At 39.5% G+C, this 21962-nt stretch overlaps 1 protein-coding gene across 2 annotated transcripts in view; it reads left to right on the top strand.

The window, feature by feature from the left end:
- Positions 1-21962, top strand: part of Dstyk (dual serine/threonine and tyrosine protein kinase) — a 54167-nt gene that overhangs the window by 16394 nt on the left and 15811 nt on the right. For both annotated transcript variants that reach the window (XR_006853295.2, XM_046452097.2), the window contains exons 2-3: positions 3445-3833; positions 17023-17686. Coding sequence is in view for 1 of the 2 variants with exons in the window: in XM_046452097.2 (XP_046308053.1) it covers positions 3445-3833; positions 17023-17686 (1053 nt within the window). In the remaining variant the exon portion in view is untranslated. The remainder of the gene's footprint in view (positions 1-3444; positions 3834-17022; positions 17687-21962) is intronic.

The raw sequence follows: 21962 nt of genomic DNA, 5'->3' as shown, positions 1-21962 counted from the left end.
AGAAGGCCTTGGTTTGCACTTAAGACATTTGATATGAATTTTTCTGCAGCCAGAGTTGGCAGGGTTAATGTGCACCAGCTGAGAAGCCATGCTGTTACCTTCTGGCAGCCATACACAGATGCTATTGTATTAATTACAGAAGAAAACGCCATTAACTCAGAAGTCCTCTGACTGTCAGAGAGGCAGCTGCTCCATCTCTGAAACAGGTTTCCTTCCTCCCTCCTACTGTCAGTCTACCACTTTTGATCTCTTCTTTAGAGAACTGCTAAGACTGCGCTGTTGGTCCTCAGAGCTCCTGGTGAGTTCAGTCAACTTTTTCATCTGTAGTTAGAGGAGTCCAGGGAGAGCTTGCATAATTAAGTTCATATATAAGTTGAAGTAAAATAAATACAATCAGACCAACCTTCCATCTCTTCCCCATCCTTACTCTTTCAACAGTTAAAACTGACAGTAGTTTAGAATTGGAAAGGATGTTAAAGAAGATCTAATCCAACTTCCTCCATTTACAGGTGAGCAATTCAAGGCACAAAAAGAGCAAATAGACTGCCAAAGTCATAGAGCAAGTCAGTGATAAAGCCTGGGATCAGAACATCTGCCTTCACTCTCGTGTTTTTCCCACTTCTGTGTTGTATACTTCATCACTACTGACCTGTGTGCCTAGAGAAGCAATAAGTAAAGACACCTGCATTCAACTTCATTTCTCAGCCTGGCATGGTGGCACATGCCTTAATCCCAGCTACCTGGGAGGCTGAGACAGGAAGAGTGCAAGTTTGAGACTACCCTGGGCAACCATCAAGATCCTATCTCAAAATAAAATGATCTGGGGGTGTAGCTCAGTGTTAAAGTGCCCCTGAATCCAATCCTGCAGGGGGAAGAAAAAAAGAAAGCAATGATCATCTTCATTTCTTATGTCCATGTTCAAATCTCATAGACATGTTGGAGGTCAATGAAAAAAACCAAAGATATGTGGGGGGTGGGGTGGGGACAAAGGGCTTGGATAGTGATATATTGAAAAAGAGGGATAGATGATGACGTCCATCTTGAAGACCTTTCTTCAGTCCAGTAGGTTGTGCTTGGAACCCTTGCAGAGTACCTGAAAACAGAGAATTAGGACGGGGCTCAACTTCAGCCTTGCGCATTGAGCTGGTCTTTGGTTGTTTTGACAGTGGCAGTTTTATGTGTAGGTACTGTTTTTGTGGGAGAGATGGAGCAAGGGAGGTGATAATTTAGTAAGATGAATAATGGGGTGTGTCTCCCGTGATTTTGGCTGATGCTGCATATTTTACTGGCTTTCCTATAGCTAGCACTTGGTCTCAGAGGTGTTGAGGCCTCTCCTTCTAGTTCTCAAAAGTAGTTTAGTTTGTTTTCTTCTGTAATAGCAGTAACAAAGCTCATGTAAGTTTGCTGTTTTTATTTATTTTTTCATTAGGAAACAACAACTTTTATTATAAGAATTTAAAGGTTATCAATGTGAATTGACTCCTGATACATGAAAATCTGGGCGTGGGGCATGGGAAAAGAAGAAAGCTGGGGAGAGTAGATGAGAGAAGATAGTCTGGCTGGACTTTGAATGGTGAGGTTGACACTATGGCAGTTAAATTCTGCCAGATGATTGAGGAAGGTTCTTTTCTTTTGTCCATGTATACTTTCTGGATTGAGATAAAGGCATTTTTTTAAGGAATAATAGTTCCCCTTAACTATTCTTCATGATACTGTACTTTTTTGAAATACTTTGTGTATTCACTTGTAGATTTCTGTAGACAACTCTATGATTCTGGATTCTGACCCAGAACAAACAAAAGTATAACTTTAAGCACTTCCTGTTTGTCAGTCATTATACTGGATGTCGAGGATACAGAGAGAAATAGGATGGTTCTTCATGGCTTTTGATAAGTATAAACAGATAATTAGGATAAACTATGATAAGTGTATAATTATGAACAAGGTACAAAGGGACCTTGTACACAAATGGATCTAGCCCTAGCCCATGCTACTTGCTAAGTGGCCACACAGACAATTGACGAAGCACCCTTGCTTTTAGATCATAGGAGAAAGATTAACCAGTAGCCTGGTATTTTGCTCTCATGCTTATTAGTAAATATCTTGCACCAAATTAGGCACTCAATGCATGCTTTTTTATTTTTCTAAGGAACCCATCTTTTCCCCAGGAGACTAGATTTCCTTGTTTCAGTGTCTGGTATTGCTGATGTTTATTGCAGGCCAGAGTGATGCTCATATAGACAGGCATGAAAGGAAGAGCCTCAGTGAAATGCATAGAGAGGCCTGCATGAACACATACCTTTTTAACCCTTTTGGTGGTGCCATTTGTTGAGGAGCAGGAAGGTTTGAAATAGTAGTAGGGTAGGTTCATCCTGAAGTAAAAACACTTTTGAAGTAAATCAGGCCTCTTGCTTCAATTTTATGAACAAATCAGTCAGCCTATCGCTGGTTTAATGTAGTTTATGGTAAAGTGACTAAAGCAAATACTATTTTGGTTAGTAGTACTGCCCCCCAAAACTTAAATTATGATGTATATGTTTGGCTTAAAGATTGGCCTTTCTGAATCTTAGATATAGGCAGGCCCTGGAGCTGAAAAAGTGGGAAAGGATCAAGTTCAGGGAATCAACTTCTGGTTCTTTTTCCCCAAACAGAAGTTCTCTTGCTTTAGGAGGATTGTTGGTCTCTATTTAATAAATCTAGCATGCCTAGATTTTATCTCCACAGACAGTTCTTTCCCTTTGTCTTACTCAGGGTGTTGTCATCTATAAACAGAAGAAATATGACTTGATAGGAACTCTTGATCTTAATTGAGCACCTGATATTCTAAAAACAGATGACTTAGCAGCTGGGACATTGTCACCAGCTATCAGAGAGATGAACTGGAAAATAGTCTAGAGCTCATGCAGTCTTTTAAAACTTTTCATTTCACTCTAAGTGTATATACAGATCAGCTCGAATATTTAGTTACAAAATATGTCATAAATAAGGAAAATAAGCAAAAACATATGGTAGAGAAATGTAAAAGGCTTGTACTTGTTTAAGCTTTGGGTCTTCTTCAGGAGGTAGGTTTTAATTTTCACACACTGAGGTATAATTTCTTCCTGGACTCATGTCCTAGTAATTGTCATTTTAATTATCTTGTGTTTGTGATACAGTTCTTGTAAACTTCTTAGGCTGTCTCTCCACTGGATGTAAAATAAGTGGGGAGAAGGGATCAGGTCACTGCCACCTTTAATAGCTTTTTCCTTGGGGATCAGCTGGGAAGGAACCTCTGTTTGGTATTTGAAGAATGTTTTTTGACTGGTATGTTTTCCTAGTATCTCCTTTAAGTGCAAGTCTTCTAGAAATTTTTCTTTTAGGTCCTGACAGCCTGAGTCTCTGTCTTCTCTTTCTCATTCTTCTCTCTTTATTCCTTTTTCCTCCACTCTCCCCTTCCCCTACCAGGTCAGCTGAGCTGCATTTCCTTCCCACCTAAGGAAGAGAAGTACCTCCAGCAGATTGTGGACTGCCTCCCCTGCATATTAATCCTCGGCCAGGATTGTAATGTCAAGTGTCAGTTGTTGAACCTGCTGTTGGGGGTACAGGTGCTTCCCACCACCAAGCTGGGCAGTGAAGAGAGCTGTAAGCTCCGGCGCCTCCGCTTCACCTATGGGACTCAGACCCGGGTCACCCTGGCACTCCCTGGACAGTATGAATTAGTGCACACGCTCACCGCTCACCAGGGCAACTGGGAGACCATCCCTGAAGAAGACTTGGAGGTTCAAGAGGACAGTGAGGATGCTGCTCATGTTTTAGCTGAATTGGAGGTGACGATGCACCATGCCCTCTTACAGGTACCAGTCTCATACATCAGTTGTTCACATACATACTAGCTTTTATTTTGACTTCTTGAAAAAGTGGTTTGGCAATATGTACTCTGGGCTCTGAACAGCATTTTATGTAATCAGAGGAACAAAATCTAGAAAGTTGAAAACAGATAAGGGCATAGCATCACCCATCCCTGTTTCTGCCCATGATATTACAAGGGAGTAATCCTGGAAGAAAATGAATATGTGGCTGGTACATGCCTCTAATACCAGCATTTTAGGAGCCTTGAGGCAAGAGGATCTCGAGTTTCAAGCTAGCTGAGGCAACCTAGTGAGACCCTGTCTCAGAATAAAAAGGGCAGGACTGAGATTGTGGCTCAGTAGTGGAGTGCTTGCCTAGCACGTATGAGACACTGGGTTCAATTCTCAGCACTACAGAAAAATAAAATAAATATAGTATCCATCTACAATTAACAAAATATTTAAAAAATAAAAATAGAAAGTAAAAAGGGCTAAGGATGTGATAAAGTGCCCCCAGGTTCAATCCCTAGTACCCCTCCAAAGAAAATAAAAGGAATATGTGATAATCTGATGATTGCATCTTGGTAAGCTTTTATTGAATAGTTATCATCAAGGTTAGTTCATTTTTTTTTTTTCATTTCTTGGTAGAAGGATGTTGTTGGAATTGTTTCTTTCTCTTTCAAGAAGGTTAAGATGATAGACAATTAATGTTCTTATTAGAATTGAGACCACGTGAACATTTCTGTGGGTTTTTTCTTAGATCTAGTCATTAATTTACTGAGTGGGACTGGTCATTTCTCCTACGTTAGAAGGAATGCAGGTCTGGTTCAATTTAAGGAGACATAGTAGTCCTGTCATTTGAAGAATATCTTGGCTTCTCTCTTGAAGTAACCTCACTAAGAGAGCATAGGTGCTGTGTCATATCCTAGGAGATCGATCAGGTGTCTAGCATTCTTACCTCCACTTGGAAGGGCTCTCTTTATCCCCTGGGCTTCCCTTGGAACAGGATAGCTAGGGCTAGGCATTTGCCTACACCAAATGATGGTCAGTAAAGCATGAGACTATGCCAGGGGTCAGGAATGGATATGAAGAAAAGAATGCAGTGATATTAAGAATGGGGAATTTATCAACTGGGGTAGCAATGCTGGGAAGGGTGGACTAGTTTGGCAAGATTTGGGAGAATGTTTTTTTCCTTTCTTATTACTACTTTATATACTCCTCTTGGTCTCTCAGTCAGTGAATGAACCCTTTGGTGTGGCTGTAGAAACTGCCTTCTGATTTCCTTCCGCATATTTCTTTTATCTTCGTGTGCTAGAGGGGGCTGTGTAACAAGCTCCCACTTTTTCTTGGCTCAGTTTTAGTGGTGGGTTTTCTCTGTGTTCAGACTACAAGCTTACACTTCTTAGCTCCAGGTCAGTGTGAGAATTCTTTGATAACTCTTGACAGTAACTCTGGCAGTAATCCTTTTTTATTGATCAAGACCTGTTCAGTTGATCCATGAACTTCTTCATAGTTCATCAATATTTGATTCATATTTAATGTCTCTGTGATATTATAGTGATATATAGTTCCTTTATGGTTTCATTCATTCATCAGTTTTCAAATTTTAATTCACTATAAGAAATACATTTTTGGTCCTGTCCTCTGCCACACATGGGTGGACTTGGAGGACATTAAGTGATATAAACCAGACATAAAAACAATACTGCATGATCTCACTTATATGTGAGATCTTTAAAAAAGGGTCAAACATACAGAGAGAATAAAAACAGGGTTTCAGTGGGTGGATAAGAGAGAGGAGTTTTCGGGGAGGAAATTAAGAGATGCAGGTCAAAGGTTACAAGGTAGCTGATATGGGGCTGGGGGTTCTGCTCAGTGGTAGAGCCCTTGTATAGGGACATCAGTCCTGGGGTTTCATTGTGAGGTGTAATGTTGTGGATTTAAAAACTAGCAGATATGTAGGATCTAACAGGTCTAGAGATCTAAAGTTAAGATAAGGACTACAGTTAATAAAATTGTATTGTGTTGGAGATTTTTTTAAAAATAACTAAATTTTAGCTGCTCTTATCATATAAAAGTAACTATGTGAGATGATAGATATGTTGATTTGCTTCACTGTAGTAATCATTTTATTATTTATGTGTTCCATAACATTACAATGTAACTCCTCAAATATGCACATTAAAACTGACTTTAAAACAAAGAGGAAATATATTTTCCATCAGGATCCAGTATATACATAAACATAGACATATGTATTTGAAATGAAAGTTGCATGAAGCAATACTTTTACTTCCTAAAATGTACACTGATATTTTCTTCTCTATTTGACTTGATTTTTTAAAAAATAATGACAATAACCCACTAAATTGATGCATGACCTGACACACTGTGACCTCTGTGTTAACAAACACTGTCACAAACTGAGTGCTATGACATATTCCTATAATCCCAGCAACTCTGGATGCTAAGGCAGGAAGATCGCCAAATTCCAGGCTAGCCTGGGCAACTTAGTGAGACCCCATCTCAAAATAAAATAAGAAAAAGGGCTGGGGGAGTAGCTCAATTTACCTAGCATGCATGAGGCCCTGAGTTCAATCCCCAGTATCAAAAACAAACAAAAACCAAGCCATTCTTGAATAGCTGAAATGACCCTGCTGTAAGTTGGGTGGTGATTTTTCCCATTCTTGCCTTACAGTCTTAGAATGTAAACAGAGCCATCTGCAGAAGAGGCAAGTTATTTGATTTCTCTGTGTCCTTTCATTTAAAAAATTCGGGTGGGGGGTGTTACTGGGGATTGAACTCAGGGGCACTCAACCACTGAGCCACACCCCCAGCCCTATTTTATATTTTATTTAGAGACAGGGTCTTACTGAGTTGGTTAAGCCTTGCTTTTTGCTGAGGCTGGCTTCGAACTTGTGATCTCCTTCCTCAGCCTCCCGAGCCACTGGGATTATAGGCGTGCCGTGCTCCCAGCTTGTCCTTTTATTTTAAAAATTTAAATCCTTCCCCGTTGACATGGCTTCCTTTTTCCCTTCGCTTCCCTTCCCTTCCAGGTGCTGTTGATCAAACCCAGGGCTTTGTGTGTGCTAGGCACACTCTACCAGTGCACTATTCTCACAGCCCTAATTGGTTTAAATTTCTAATGCTCATTTACTTTTTTTTTTTTTTTTTTTTTGGTACTGGGGATTGAACTCAAGGGCACTCAATCACTGAGCCACATTCCCAGCCCTATTTTGTATTTTTTTATTTGGAGACAGGGTCTCACTGAATTTCTTAGTGCCTCTCCATTACTGAGGCTGGCTTTGAACTCGAGATCTTCCTGCCTCAGCCTCCCCAGCTGCTGTGATTACAGGCATGTGCTGCTGTACCCGACTCTCATTTTCTTTTGTTCCATGAGTTGAAGTGATAAAAGAAAGTGCAAGCTGTTCCCCCAAGTATTTACTAAAAGTTCCCAGGGCTTTCTCCTGATATGTGCTAAGCATACAAACTGAGGTCACAATTGATGAGGAATTGGAATTGCAGTGTCAAATCAGTTTTCTCTGGGCTCATTTAAGATGTAGATTCTCATTCTTCTTGAGGAATTCTGTAGCCTCTCATGTTATTTTATGTGGTTGGTGGGGCTTCCTTAGCCAGTGTTTCTCCGGATCTGCTTTATTCTCTAGTGGTTTTGATGTAAAACTGGTAACAGACCCTAGTGGTCTAAGTTTAGAACCCCTTGATGCTGAGCACCAGAGGCCCTTCCAGCCTTTGCGGAATTCAGGCACTGCCCTTTGGCTATAATTGGGCTCCTGTCTCTGTTAAACACATCAGAGGTGCCTCAGCTCACTATTGGAATCCGTGCATGGCTACCTGGAAGATTGTTCTACCAGTGAGAAAGATCTTTTTGTTTAGCTTCAGTTATTTAGGACCACTGAGTTCACTCTAAACAGCCCTTCTATTTGGTTTGTAAAGAGGGTGGCAAAGAAAGGAAGCATTTAGCTAAAGGAAATGAAGATTGAATTAGGGGAAATGGGATCTTCATTTTGAACTGTCAGATTATCAAAGCAGAGTTTCCCCCTGTACTCTTGTACAATGGCCATTCTTCTAAGATATTATTTTAAAGTCCTCATAAATTAGCCATTTTCACTTTGTTTCAGAATAGTCCAGTTCACATGGACCCGCACTGCTTGGTATTCCCAGCTTTTTAGTCTGGCTTCCGTGAGACTCTTGGTTCATTATTCAATAACAGAGGGACACTGTCAAGCTGTTAGTAATCTGAAACCTGGTTTGGTGTTAAAATATATTGTTCTTTCAATTGTAACATATTTTGCCATTATCCATACTCACTGTAACTATTCTTTGTATACAAAAGTAATTCTTGGGCTGGGGTTGTGGCTCAGTGGTGGAGCTCTCACCTAGCACATTTGAGGCCCTGGGTTTGATCCTCAGCACCACATATAAATAAACAAAATAAAGGTATTATGTCCACCTACAATCATTTAAAAAAAAAAAAAGTACTTCCTCACCCTCAATCCCTCTTTCTAGCACCTTCCACCTATCTTTTTAATTTCTTCTTATAGGTTTGATAGAACCATTGTTGGCGTCTCAGTTACTCAATCTGATTGTGTGTGTATCTTTTCTTTTCACCTGTGAACGTCTGTAAGAAAAGGAATAAAAAGGTGTAAACAGTAGCCATAATTGGATTCCAATAGTGAGCTGAGTCACCTCTGATGTGTTTAACAGAGACAGGAGCCCAATTATGGTGGTTCAAGGTGTTTGATCCACAGCTGCTGTAGCCTAGCAGTGTTGCTCCATTTACTGTGACAGTTAAGCAGCTGCAGTGTTCTGCCCTTTACCCCACTAGGTACTTTTTGGCCTTTTGGACAAATGTACATGTCACCTGTGTCACACAGCTGCACGGATATTGGCTGATCGTGATACCTAGTGGGCTGATGAAGACTAATATTTCCAGGCAAGATCAATGACTTGCAAATAAACTTATTTAAAAAATATTTTCAAATCTAAACTACTGGAGTAGTAAAGTTTTCTCTATGTCACTCTGAATAGCTATCAATGGAAATAATATCTTAATATCATATAGATATTGATTTTGATTTTTAAAAATTTTGGTAATTAATGCTTTCACAATCCATAATGATTATAAAGGGATTTTTTTTTTTTTTTGAGAGTTGGGTGTATGTGTCTTTACTACATTGCCCATGCTGGCCTTGAACTTTCAATCCTGCTACTTCAGCTTCCTGAGTGGTGGGATTACAGGCATGTGCCGCCTTACACAGTTTATATAAGATCTTAAAATGACAGTAGCTTAGACAAAAATTTAACTCCCCATATTTCCTACACATTGTTTATTGCTAGAAAACTAGTTTTTCTCTGTTTTTAACTTTGACATTTAATGTGGTGTCTTACAAGACAAATTTTATGTTACATTTAATTAGATACCACATTGTCTCTTGAATGTAGCTAGATTTTAAAATGAGGTTTGATAGGTAAGAAGAAGGAAAGAAAGCCAGGTATGGCACACACCTATAATCTCAATGATTTAGGAAGCTGAGGCTGGAGGATTACAAGTTTGAGGCCAGCCTCAGCAATTTAGTGAGGCCCAAAATAAAAAATAAAAAGGCTGGGGAGCAGGGGCTCTGGTTCAGTGGTAGAGCACTTGCCTAGCACGTGTGAAGCCCTGGGTTTGATCCTCAGTACCACATAAATATAAATAAATAGAATAAAGGTATTGTGAAAAAAAATCTGAAAAAGGGGGGGAGGTGCTGGGGATGTAGCTTAAGGAGAGCAGCCTTGGGTTTAATTCTAGTAGTGCAAGGGGGAGAAAAAAGAAGGCTCTTTGATGTTTTCGAGGCAAGAAGATGGTCTTGGGAAGAGGGAAATATTTAGAATTAGGCCCAAAATGGTTATTCCAAGGGAAAAGAGTAAAGGATGTGGTAATACATTACAAAGCAGAGGAATACAGAATGATATTTTAGAGTATAATTAAAATAAAATAAAGAAACCATTGTAAAAAGGGTTGTAAAAAGGGAAACTAAACTGATGTGTTAAAAAAAGATGCGGGAAGTTCAGGCAAATGCTGAATTATAAATGCCTTATCATCAGTAATCCTGTGTTCTTTAATGTTTCTTTTATCTTTTTTCTAGCACACACCAGTATTATGTAGTGAAATGTAATTACCCTGCACACATTGTTTTTTGCCAAAAAAGACCTAAGAATACCCTGTTTAGGTTAATATGGCTATTAAGGATGTGAGTAATTTAGAGGCAAGTTGTTTGTTTGTTTGTTTTTGCATCAGGGATTGAACTCAGAGGTGCTGTACTATTCTGCCACATCCCCAGCTCTTTATATATTTTATTTAGAGATAGAGTCTCACTGAGTTGCTGAGGGCCTTTCTAAGTTGCTGAGGCTGACTTTGAACATAGAATCCTCCTGCCTCAACCTCCTAAGCTGCTGGTATTTTCAAAAAATTTCTGAGCTCATCATAATAGCCTTGATATCTCTAAAGGAACAGCCTGAAGCTGGGACCATCTTTACTCAAGCTTTTAGGGAGAAAATCTGACAGAGATTACAACCTTCATCTTCCTCTTGTCTTTTCCTTTTGCTAGGACCCTATCTACCTACCTCTTTCCTGCATAAAATGGATTCCTTTCTGTTTTTCTATTCAAAAACTTGTTCCCATCCACCTCTGAGAAGAGGCGACTCTTTCTTAACTCAGAACTTGAAAGGTAGAATTTTTTTTTTTTGGTGGTGCTAGGGATTGAACCCAGGGCTTTGTGCATGTGAGGCAAGCACTCCACCACCTGAGCTATACCCCCAGCCCAGCAGAACACTTTTGTTGGGGCTTTAAAAAGTATTTCCTCTTGTTTTTTTTTTGGGGGGGTGGGATGGGTACCAGGGATTAAACTCAGGGGCACTCGACCACTGAGCCACCTCCCCATCCCTATTTTGTATTTTATTTAGAGACAAAGTCTCACTAAGTTGCTTAGCGCCTTGCTTTTGTTGAGGTTGGCTTTGAACTCATGATCCTCCTGCCTCAGCCTCCAAGCCTCTAGGATTACAGGTGTGTGCCACAGTGCCTGGCTTAAAAATATTTTCTTTCTCACTTCTTTTATGATGTCTCATCTAGTCCTTGGAAGATATTATCTTGTTTTTTAGCAGAGTCTTTGCTCTGTACTAGCATATGCTTTTTATTTTATTTTAATTAACTAATTAATTTGCAGTAGTGGGGATTGAACCCAGGGGTATTCTCTAAGTGAGCTGGTCTCTAGCCCTTTTTATGTTTTATTTTGAAACAGCGTCTCTCTAGGTTGCCCAGACTGGCCTGGATCCTCCTGCTTCAGCCTCCCAAATTGCTGGGATTACAGGGATGTCCACCATGCCCAGCTTAGCATATACTTTTAAACATAGAACCCTAGGATTTTTGGAATTTCTGAAATCATCTTGTCTGTCCTTTACTTTGCTTTCAGAATTGCCTGACACAGTGTGTCTTCAGTGACTGATTAAATGTGGTCTTTATAGTTATATGGACTTGGGTTTATATCCTAGGTTTGTTATTTAGCTGTATGACTCATTTGTAAGGTGGGCTAGTAGTCCCTGTCTTTTAGGATTGGTGTGAGGCCGACATGAGAGACTATGTCTAAGGCATCTAGCAGTGTCTGGAACATAGTAAGCCAGATCCTTCTTTCCTTTGAATGAATAAATCAGTGTCCTTGAGAAGAGGGCTTTCTACTCTTTCAGTTACCCTTCCCTTCCCAGATAATCATCCTTTTTGGAAGTCCTTCCTTTTGTCAAATTTAAGTCCTTCTTGTTCCAGCTAACTTACAGTCACAGTTCTATCTTGTTAGAGGAAAAATTCTTCATAATTGATTATGACTTACTTTTATAATAAAATGAAAGGAGAAAGATGTCACAAAAGGTCATTAATCAGAAGTATATACAAGTTAAAAGATATGGGATGGGGTTGTGGCTCAGAGGTACAGCGCTCGCCTAGCTCACGTGAGGCACTGGGTTTGATCCTCAACATCGCATAAAAAAATAAAATACATTTTGCCAACCTATAACTAAAAAATAAATATTAAAAAACAACTTGTGCTGGGGTTGTAGCCTAGTGGTGGAGCGCCTGCCTAGCAAGTGTGAGGCACTGGGCTCAATTCTCAGCACCACATATAAATAAATAAAATAATTGTCCATCATCAACTGAAAAAAAAAAAATATATATATATATATATATATATAAAGTTAAAAGGTATAATTTTCCCTCCTCCCTCTTTATCTCTTCTTCATTCTATTATTTTGTCTCTCAATAATTCTAGTAAGTAGTAAGAGAATAAAGCTTCAGATTCCTACTTTGATTTGCATCTATGGGTACCTGGATGGAAGTTTGTCCTGAAGATAGAATGCACAGAGGCTATTCAGTACATTCTTGTTATCTTATCTGTCTCCTAACTCATTGCAGTTTATAATGTAGAGAGGATAATTCCAATCCTGAAAGACTTTGGGTATTTGGGATTGTAAATCTATTTTCTTTTTAAGATATTTATTTTTTAGTTGTAGTCGGACACAATACCTTTATTTATTTATTTTTATGTGGTGCTGAGGGTCGAACCCAGGGCCTCGCACATGCTAGGCGAGTGCTCCAGCACTGAGCCACAACCCCAGCCCCTGTAAATCTATTTTCTTTGAGCATAATGGTTCATGCTTTCTGTGGCTAGTTGAAGGTTATGATTGTGATTAATTTTTTTCAGGTCTTGTATCTGGCCCTTGAATAACCATATGATGTTTTTACTAGGTAGAGAGATGAGCTTGTATCCATTCGGTGTTGACTGCTGGGATAGAGCTCCTGGTTGGCTTCACATTAATCCCAGTTTTTCATGAGGCATGTTATAGCCTAGAAACCCATCCATTCGCAAATTACCCTTGGAGAGTATTTGTACCAGTGAATCAAGGTATTTTCTACAATGTCGTAAGAACAGAGAGATATATTATTTAACAGGCAATTAATATTTAAGAGTGAAAATGCAGAACCAACCCTGTGAAAAACAAACAGGAAAAATTTCTCAAGTGCTCTATAAGAATGATATGGGGGGGCTGGGGTTGTGGCTCAGTGGTAGAGTGCTTGCCTAGCACGTTCGAGGCACTGGGTTCGATTCTTAGCACCACATAAAAATAAATAAAGATTTTTAAAAAAATGATATGGGAGGAGAATTGGAAGTAAAGATGGTTAGGATGTGGAGACAGTGACTGAGGTTGAGGTTGTGTAAATTGCTGAACAAGGGCAGGACTGTTAAATAGTTGTGTACTCCTTTTCTGTGTGATGTAAACCTGAGGCTTCAGAATGGTAGAGAAAGCAAAGACATCTGCTTCTTACCAACTTCAGCCTGAGTACATCACTGTTTTCTGTTTGAATCATCAATTAGTATAATCCCCTTTGCCACAATGGAGTTGGTAATGTGCTGTGAGTAAGAAGGCCTCACCAATAAGAGCCAGTATTTCTCAGGAAGGAGTCAGTAATTGAGTGACTGCTTCTTGGCCTTTCAAGTAGTATCATCTTACATAAAAAAACAAAACCAAAGCATCATTCTGGTATCTAGAGAGTAGTAAGCACCTTTCTGTTACATTGTTTTAATCCTGCCAAGAAAATTGATGGTAGCAGATCAGCTTCTGTACATTACATGGAGTTGTACAAAATGCATTTTATAAGAGAAATCTCTTTTAGGATTTTACTGTGATTCAAAATGGGAATTAAGGATTTTTCTAACAATTCCCTTAGATTCTTTTTCCTTGGTAAGAACAAAATGCTTACTCAGTGCTTCATTCTTGGAGTGGAGGCAAACAGCAATATCGCTAAATGTGTGGGATAAGATGTGAGGGGTAGGAATTGAAAGAAATTTTACATTTGATGATTGAATGGTTTTGAGCAAGTAGTAAAGGCATCATTTCTTTACTAATTCATTGTACATTTATTTACTGCATGCTTACTAAATGCCAGGCACTGTATTGGGTTATAGGAAGGGTGGTCTTCTGAGTAATAATCTGAGGTCAGACTTGTGTCTCAGGTGGCTGTAATAGGGCCCAGGAGAGCTCTAGCTCATCCTCTCTATATTAATTATTATTATTTTTTCACTCCCTGTCTCCAGGAGACAGTGCTGGCTTCCCTTTTTGTTTATAACCATCCAGCATGAGTCATCCCTTCACTGTGAGTATTGCAGAATCACATACCACATTCCAGTCTAGTTTGTACTATTGCCAGGGTCTCAGCCTGCAGCTCTTTGCCTGTCTTCTGACAGTCATGAAAGAACAGCAAGACCAACTGCACAAATGAATTAACTGGGGAAAGGAGAAGAGAGAATATACCTGGTTTTCATCCATATTTGTTTAGTACAAGATATATTTAGGAATGGATGGATTCTTTCTAGGTGTCAGTGTATCATACCATACCCTACCATTAGACAGCCTTGAATTTTTTTTTTTTAATGAATTTGCACCTATGAGCAAATAAAGACAACTGGTCTTTTAAAAGGGTCTTATAAGTAGATTTGGCAGTTTTAGCTGCTGGTTTTGTTGTGTACACAAAATGGTCCTTTGAGGAAAACCTGAAAATATATTTTAAAAATTTTAAAAAATCAAATAAACAAGCAGACAAAATTCTTCCTAAAAATTTTCAGGGCTGGGATTGTGGCTCAGTGGTAGAGCACTTGCCTAGCACGGGCGGTACCTGGTTCGATCCTCAGCACCACATAAAAATAAAGGCATTGTGTTGTGTCCATCTACACCTAAAAAATAAATATTAAAAAAAAAGATTTTTCTAAATAATACTTTGATTTCAGATATTTAGGTTTTCTTTTTATAGGTTTGATTGCTTAATATCTTTGAAAATGTACATATTTATGGGAGCTTTACAAGATCAAAACATTGTCAACAATAATTCTCTACCTAGTATAACTGTTTTCATGTCTTGGGATTCCTTTTTCTTTATCTATTATATGTGACTGTAATGTTGGTATTTATGCAATTGTATGTTCCATTCTAAATTTTGAAATTTGTTACATGCCAACTTTTTAAAAATGCCTCTCTGAAGTGACTCACACATCAGCATTTGTGACTCAGGGTAGCAAAAGGGGTTGTTTTGAACAGCAAGATGAGTGTCAGACTAGTTTTCCAACCAGAATACATTCTCTGCAGTTTCAGGCAGATGAAACAGCAAATTCCTCTTGGTCTGGCCTTGGGTAAGGAGTAGGTGGATTTATGCAGTGTTTGCTCCAATTATAAATGGGGAGATGCTAAAAGCACTTTAGCTTTTGGGAGTGTAAAGTGGCCAGCCAAGTGAACATCATGTGACCTACCTGAAAATGAAGCTTAGTTCTTTGTTGGAAGAAGGTGAGACATTTGTGCTTCGCTTGGAGTGGAAAAAATAAGAACAACATGCACGCTGAGTCAGTGTCAGTGGAAAAAGATACTGGATGTAATAGGCTGGCATTTCCCATTCCTTATCTAGAGAAGGATATCAGAAAGGTAAAGGGCTCAGGTTTTTGTTTTTTAAAAATCTTTTATCAGAAAATACCTGCTCTTCAAATAAGGTAACGAGTGAAAGCAGATATTAATTTGAAAGGAAATAAACAAAATAAAATTGCATCCCTTTTAGGTTTTGAATATTCAGTCTGAGAACTCTTTAGGGTTTTAAAGTTGAACAGATATGTGTTGAGTTGTCTTATAACTCAGTAAGTTCTAGAGTGCTATGGAGGGGGTTGTTTTGAGTTTACAAACCTCAGAATACATCAAGAGCCTGTGTACTTATGATAGTGATATGGGCCTGAGTTCCCAGTCACCCCTTTGTGTAGACATTTTCAGAAATATGAGGAGTAACCTGTTCAGTGAATGGAAATAAGTACTTTAAGTGCTTTGAAACTCCTCAGGAAAGAAATAGAAAACAAAAATAAACTATAGCTTGGAAAAGGACTTGTGTAAGGTTTGTTTCTAAACCCAAGATCATTCTGGAATCTCACTTTAGAAACTTGGGATATAGATTAAATTGGATTCAGTTGTAACATCATCACAAAAACAAGAGTTTAAACAAGGCAGTGCTTAATTTTTTTTCTTACATAAAAGAAGTCCACAGCTTCTTTTTGCTTCATGGTGCTTAGTGCTGGCTCCCAGCCTCAGGTTTGCCTAGGTCTGCAGCATGACCATTTCTGCTCCAGCTATCACATCTGCACTCGGGTAGGAAGATGGGCCAGGCCAACGGGTGTTGCTTCCTGGTAGAATCACCCTCCCCTGAAGAGCTTTCCTGGAAGCCCTACTCTATCTGTAAAGGACGTTGCTTTCCCCAAAATACAGAGCCGAGATATTGGCGAGGTAGACCTTGATCTCTGTCATGCCGAGTGATCATATTCTTAAAAGTATTTCTAAGACTCAGGTGGCTAAGACCTACAAAATCTTAGAACAGGACAGTAATGTTTGTTGTACTTAGCTTTTAGTTTGCTGCATAATTGATTGGTTCAACAATGTTGTGGACTTACTGTGTGCTCAACACTGAAGTTAAAATAATGAACAAGACAAACATGGTCCTTGCCCTCAAAAAGGTTTACAGGCTAATGTAGAACAAAATGGATTTTAAATAAATGTATTGTAAATGTGTTGAACATTAATTAGGGAATTAAAGAGTGTTTGGGATTGTGTAATAGTAAAGGCTCTGTAAGGCTCTGACAGTGTGTAGGGACTGCCATACACATTGATTTAAAGGATGCTTAGGAGTTATTAGCCAGGTTAGAAAACGGGAAGAGGGTTTGTGAAGAGCGAAAGAGAGGGAGGAATTCCAGGCAGACTCACTTCCAGTCTGATAATTGCCACAACAGTTTCCTTTTCTTCCATTATTTGTCTTATTTCTTCATCCGAGGGAATCAGTGGGAATTTCCAAGCAACAAAGGAAGGCAGGGACTAAATATTTGCTTTATCTGAAATGGCTGAAGGGACCGCCATCTTTCTACTTGTTGTTTCACTCTCTAGAGGAGGGCCTGCCCTCACAGGATGTACAAGGGAGTGTTGGTAACCAAGGAAGGAGGTGGACATATGATTGGGGTGCACTGAGGTCCAGTTGCTCCACCGTAGATCTGGATTTTGGTATCAGTTGGGACTTTGGGGAGGCAAGGAATTGTTCTGACCCTGAGGTGCTGATATAACCCCCTTCCCCTTCCAGGAGGTGGACATTGTGGTGGCACCATGCCAAGGCCTCCGGCCCACAGTGGATGTTCTGGGTGACTTGGTGAATGATTTTTTACCTGTGATAATGTATGCACTCCACAAAGATGAACTCTCTGAGAGGGAGGAGCAGCAGCTTCAGGAAATCCGAAAGTATTTCTCCTTTCCCGTATTCTTTTTCAAAGTGCCAAAGCTGGAGATAATAGACTCCTCCATCAGGAGAATGGAGAGTGAAAGATCACCGCTATATCGCCAACTAATTGACCTGGGCTATCTAAGCAGCAGTCACTGGAACTGTGGGGCCCCCAGCCAGGACACTAAACCTCAGAGCATGTTGGTGGAGCACAGTGAGAAGCTGAGACACCTGATCACGTTTTCTCACCAGCTGCTACAGACCCGCCTGGTGGAAGCGGCCAAGGCCCTGAACTCGGTGCACTGCCACTGCCTGGACATCTTCATCAACCAGGCCTTTGACATGCAGCGGGACCTGCAAATTACTCCCAAACGTCTGGAATATACTCGAAAGAAGGAAAATGAGTTGTATGAATCATTGATGAATATTGCCAACCGAAAGCAGGAGGAAATGAAGGACATGATTGTCGAGACCCTGAACTCCATGAAGGAGGAGCTTCTGGATGATGCTGCCAACATGGAGTTTAAAGGTAGGTCCCTGCAGCTATGTGGGGTGCAGAATGTTAGGAGCTTCCCTTTTCTAGCTGGAAATTGAGTTCATCAATTCTTAAGGTTCCAGCAGAAACCTCTCTTAAATCATGAAGCCTTGGTGGCCTCTGTTGTTCTCAGGGACCTTCTTGGAAGATTCCATGTCATTCCTTCCAGGGCCATTAGGCTGAGTTTTGGTAAAACCATCCTAATAGCTCTCCACCCTCCACTTTGCATCTGTCCCTGGGCCATAAAGGAGCTGGAGAAGAGCTGCTTGGAGAAGTTTACTAGGTTGTGCTTTTAACCTTTGCTCTATCAGTGTGGCCCACGCTTCTTCGTGGTTCTTTTTTTTTATCTCATGGTCTCATTTTTCTTTTTTTCAACTGCTCCTGAAAGTCAACTCAGGAGGATTTCCCAAAGTAATGTTTTTTAGCTTTTCTGGCGGTCCCATTTTTCACAAATGGCTGTTAACAAAATTGGGTGAAAGCGATTGGTCAGGTCTTTCTGTGTCTGAGGTTTAAATGCGCTGACTTTGTATATTGACTACTGTGTGAACCTCCATGTGTGAACATTAACTCTGCTACCTTTAATTGAAATGACTCAGTTTGCAAGGTGCTGTTTAGATTCTCAATCATAAGAAGAAATCCAAATCCCCTGAGAGGCTTTCTGAAAACACTGGTGCTCAAGACTGCTAAAGACCACTCCAGACTTAGTCAGGACTTCTGACATAGCACCTAGTGTCAGTGTTTTTCCGAGTCCTCCCTAGGAGGATTCCACTTGTTTCCATTTTTTAGATGAGGGAACTAAGACTTAAAATGATTAAGTACTGTGCCCAAGGTCTCACAACTAGTGAGTCACAGAGGTAGGCTTTGAAGCCAGACTGCCTGATTCCTCAGCCCATAGTCTTAATTTCCATGCTTTACCTATTCTTAATTTCTTCCTTAATTTCTTTCTTTCACCACCCTCTTCTTGATAGCCAGCATCCACACCTCAGCAGATCTATTAACTGTCATCTTCCCCTTATTCCCTTGTCTATCAGTTGCCAGGTATTGATGAGTCTTCTTCCCTTTTCTAGCTGGAAATTGAGTTCATCAATTTATTTTTGAGATAGGTCTTGCTAAGTTGCCAAGGCTGGCCTTGAACTAAGCACAAATCCTACCTATTCTTTTATATCTTTTCTATTCCATTTTCCTTAGTCTAACTGAACTATCATTACCTGACTTCTTTCTCTCCTTTCTCCACTTCATCTTTATTGGATCTCTGTTCCTATAGACGGTTTAAACTCCTCAGCCTAGTGTCACAGATTCTCCAAAACTGAGCCCTTACCAACTTTGCTAGTCTTGTTTCCTACTCTGCATCTGCCTCTTGTTTTTATTTGGATTGATCTTAACTGCTTGCTGTCCTCTGAACACTCTCTTCACTTTTTCTTTGCTTGTGCCTAACCTTAAACCTGAAATGTCATTTATTTTCTGTGAATTTCCAAATTCTACCTATTTTTTAATTTTTTGGTTATGTGGTGATGCTGGACGTTGAACCCAGGGCATGCTAGGCAAGCACAAATCCTACCTATTTTTCTTTAAGATCTTACAGAGATGCCATATTTTTATGAAATCTTCTTGAATTTTTTCAAATACCTACTAACAATTGCAGTCATCTGAAATTCCCACAGCATTTCATCTGTAACTTATTTTTGGTGTATTTGACTATTTTGGGGAGGGGGAAGTCCTGAGAATTGAACCCAGGGGTGCTCTGCTGCTGAGAGTATTCTCTTATTGATGGATATTTAAGCTAAGTTTGTGTGGCGGCGGCGGGGGGGGGGTGTACTAGGGATTGAGCCCAGAGACTCTCTACCACTGAGGCACAACCCCAACCCTTTTTATTTTATTTTGAGACAGAGGCTCACTAAATAGATGAGGCTGGACTTAAACTCTTATTGATGGATATTTAAGCTATTTCCTTTTTTTTCCTTTTTATTTTGAGATAGGTCTTGCTAAGTTGCCAAGGCTGGCCTTAAACTTGCCATCTTCTGCCTTAGCCCTAGCCTCGAAAGTAGCTAGGATTATAGGTGTGCACCACCACTGGGGCTTCACTTTCTATGTTTTAATATAGTTATTTATTTTCTTTTGACTATTTTTTTAAAATCCTGGAGTTTAAGAGAATAGAGCTGGGTCTTACATCATCATATCCCTTGTAGCAAATAACACACATTTGTGTGTGTATGTGTGTGAATCTGGGGATGGAGCACAGGGGCTTGCCAGTGTAGGCAAGTACTCTACCACTGAGCCACATCCCCAGCCCTTGAATGTAGCAGGTCTTTGAAGAATGAATGAGTTTATAAATAACAGTCTCTATGTCACACTTTTTACAAAGGAAATACAGTTGATTTTAGCAAGGATAGGATGTCTGATTTTTTATAAGTCTTTCTAAAGATGAACAAAGGTACATCTTTGGTGAATTCCCACTGCAGGAAGGAATGGCTGAGAAATGCTCACTTGCAGTAGAAATACTAGAAAGTCCTCTCAATATTTAATTAAGGACATTGGAGCATCAATGCTAATATCATAGTGTGCATGATGAAGGAAGGTTAGGGCAGCTAGGTTGAGCAGACAGTGAAATATTTCATTGTACTCTGCCAGGCATGCCATATATAGTGCCTGGGATATAGTGATTAGCTAAACAGACATGGGGTGATTGGGAACAAGTAGATCAAGTGTCTGACTCTGTTAACTTCCTTGTGGATTTGTGGATCTACTTACCTAGATGGAGATACATTAGACGCACTTTGTGTGTGTGTGGGAGGGGGTACTAGGGATTGAGCCCAGAGACACTCTACCACTGAGCCACACCCCCAACCCTTTTTATTTTATTTTGAGACAGAGGCTCACTAAATAGATGAGGCTGGCCTTAAACTTGCAATTTTCCTGCATCAGCTTCCCAAGTCATTGAGATTACAGGCGTGTGCCACTGCACCTAGTTTTATTAGACACAACTTGTATGTTCAGTTCTTACTTTTTTCTAAGACTATTCTGAGTACTCTTTAAGCAATGATAAAAAGGTTTAAAGAAAGCAACCACATATCTTGTGGAGGCAGATTTCTTTTACTGGTATTTTTCTTTAAATAAATGTAATGAGGGTTAGGGTATAATTCACTGGTAGAATGCTTGCCTGGCATTTGCAGGCCATGGGTTTGATTCCTAGCAACACAAATAAACAAAAAATAAAAATAAATAAATATATAAGGTAACCCATGTACTCTGGATAATATAATATACCTACTTTATAGACTGTTTATATTTTTAAAGGATAAAACATACATATATACTACTTAATTCAAATACACAGAGGCACTGTCCCCAGCCATTCTGTTCCCCTCAGTATATTCTTTTGTATCTTGCCATTTCACCTTTTCAATGTATATCTTAGAGGGCTTTTCCCATAAATGTCTTCTTCTAATGGACATATCTTAATTTATTTAACTATTCTCTTATTGATGGATATTTAAGCTATTTTCTTTTTGCTGTTACAAACTTTATTGTATTAATCATCGTTGTCCATAAATGTATTTCATATCTGTAAGGATACATTTCTGGAAAAAGAATTCCTACAAGCAGAATAGTTAAGTAAAGAGTATGTGGGTTTTTTATTGTTTGTGTAATTTTCACCCCCCAGTACTAGGGATTGAATCCAGGGAAATGCTCCACCACTGAGCTACCCAGGCATTATTTTTATTTTTGTTTTTGTTTTTTCTGTTTTGAGATGGGCTTTCACTAAGTTGCCCAGGCTGGCCTCGAACTTGAGATCCTCTTGCCTTACCTTCCCAGGTTGATTACAAGGCATGTGCCACCCATGTTTGGCATGGTTGGTTTAAAATTTTGATAGATATGGCCAGATTTCTTCTGAAGAGGTGGTACCAATTTAAGTTTCCACCAGTAGATTTGAGAGTTCCTTTCTAAGAGCAGATCTTTTTTGACTTCTTTTTTTTTTCTGTCCACTGGCCTATAAAATAGATTTTTAAATTCTGAGAGGTAGTGGCATGATAGGGACAATAATTGAGTTTCACTGTTTATTTAGTAATTGATTAGACTAAAATTCCTTCTCTTGGATTCTTCTCATTAACATATTAACCAGTGAGAAATATTACAAAGACACGAGGCTTTGGAATCAATAAGCTTGGGGTTCAAATGCTAGCTGAATTACTTCCTAACTGTACCTTCCCCTTTCCAGTGCCCACTTTGTCCTCTCTCTGAGGCTGTTTCCTGATCTAAAAAATAAAACTAA

Source organism: Marmota monax, unplaced genomic scaffold (genome assembly GCF_021218885.2).
Source record: "Marmota monax isolate L192 unplaced genomic scaffold, Marmota_monax_Labrador192_F-V1.1 WCK01_AAM20220418_F8-fsc00105, whole genome shotgun sequence".
NCBI classification, from domain to species: domain Eukaryota; kingdom Metazoa; phylum Chordata; class Mammalia; order Rodentia; family Sciuridae; genus Marmota; species Marmota monax.
This window is presented reverse-complemented; position numbering and strand designations above follow the sequence as displayed.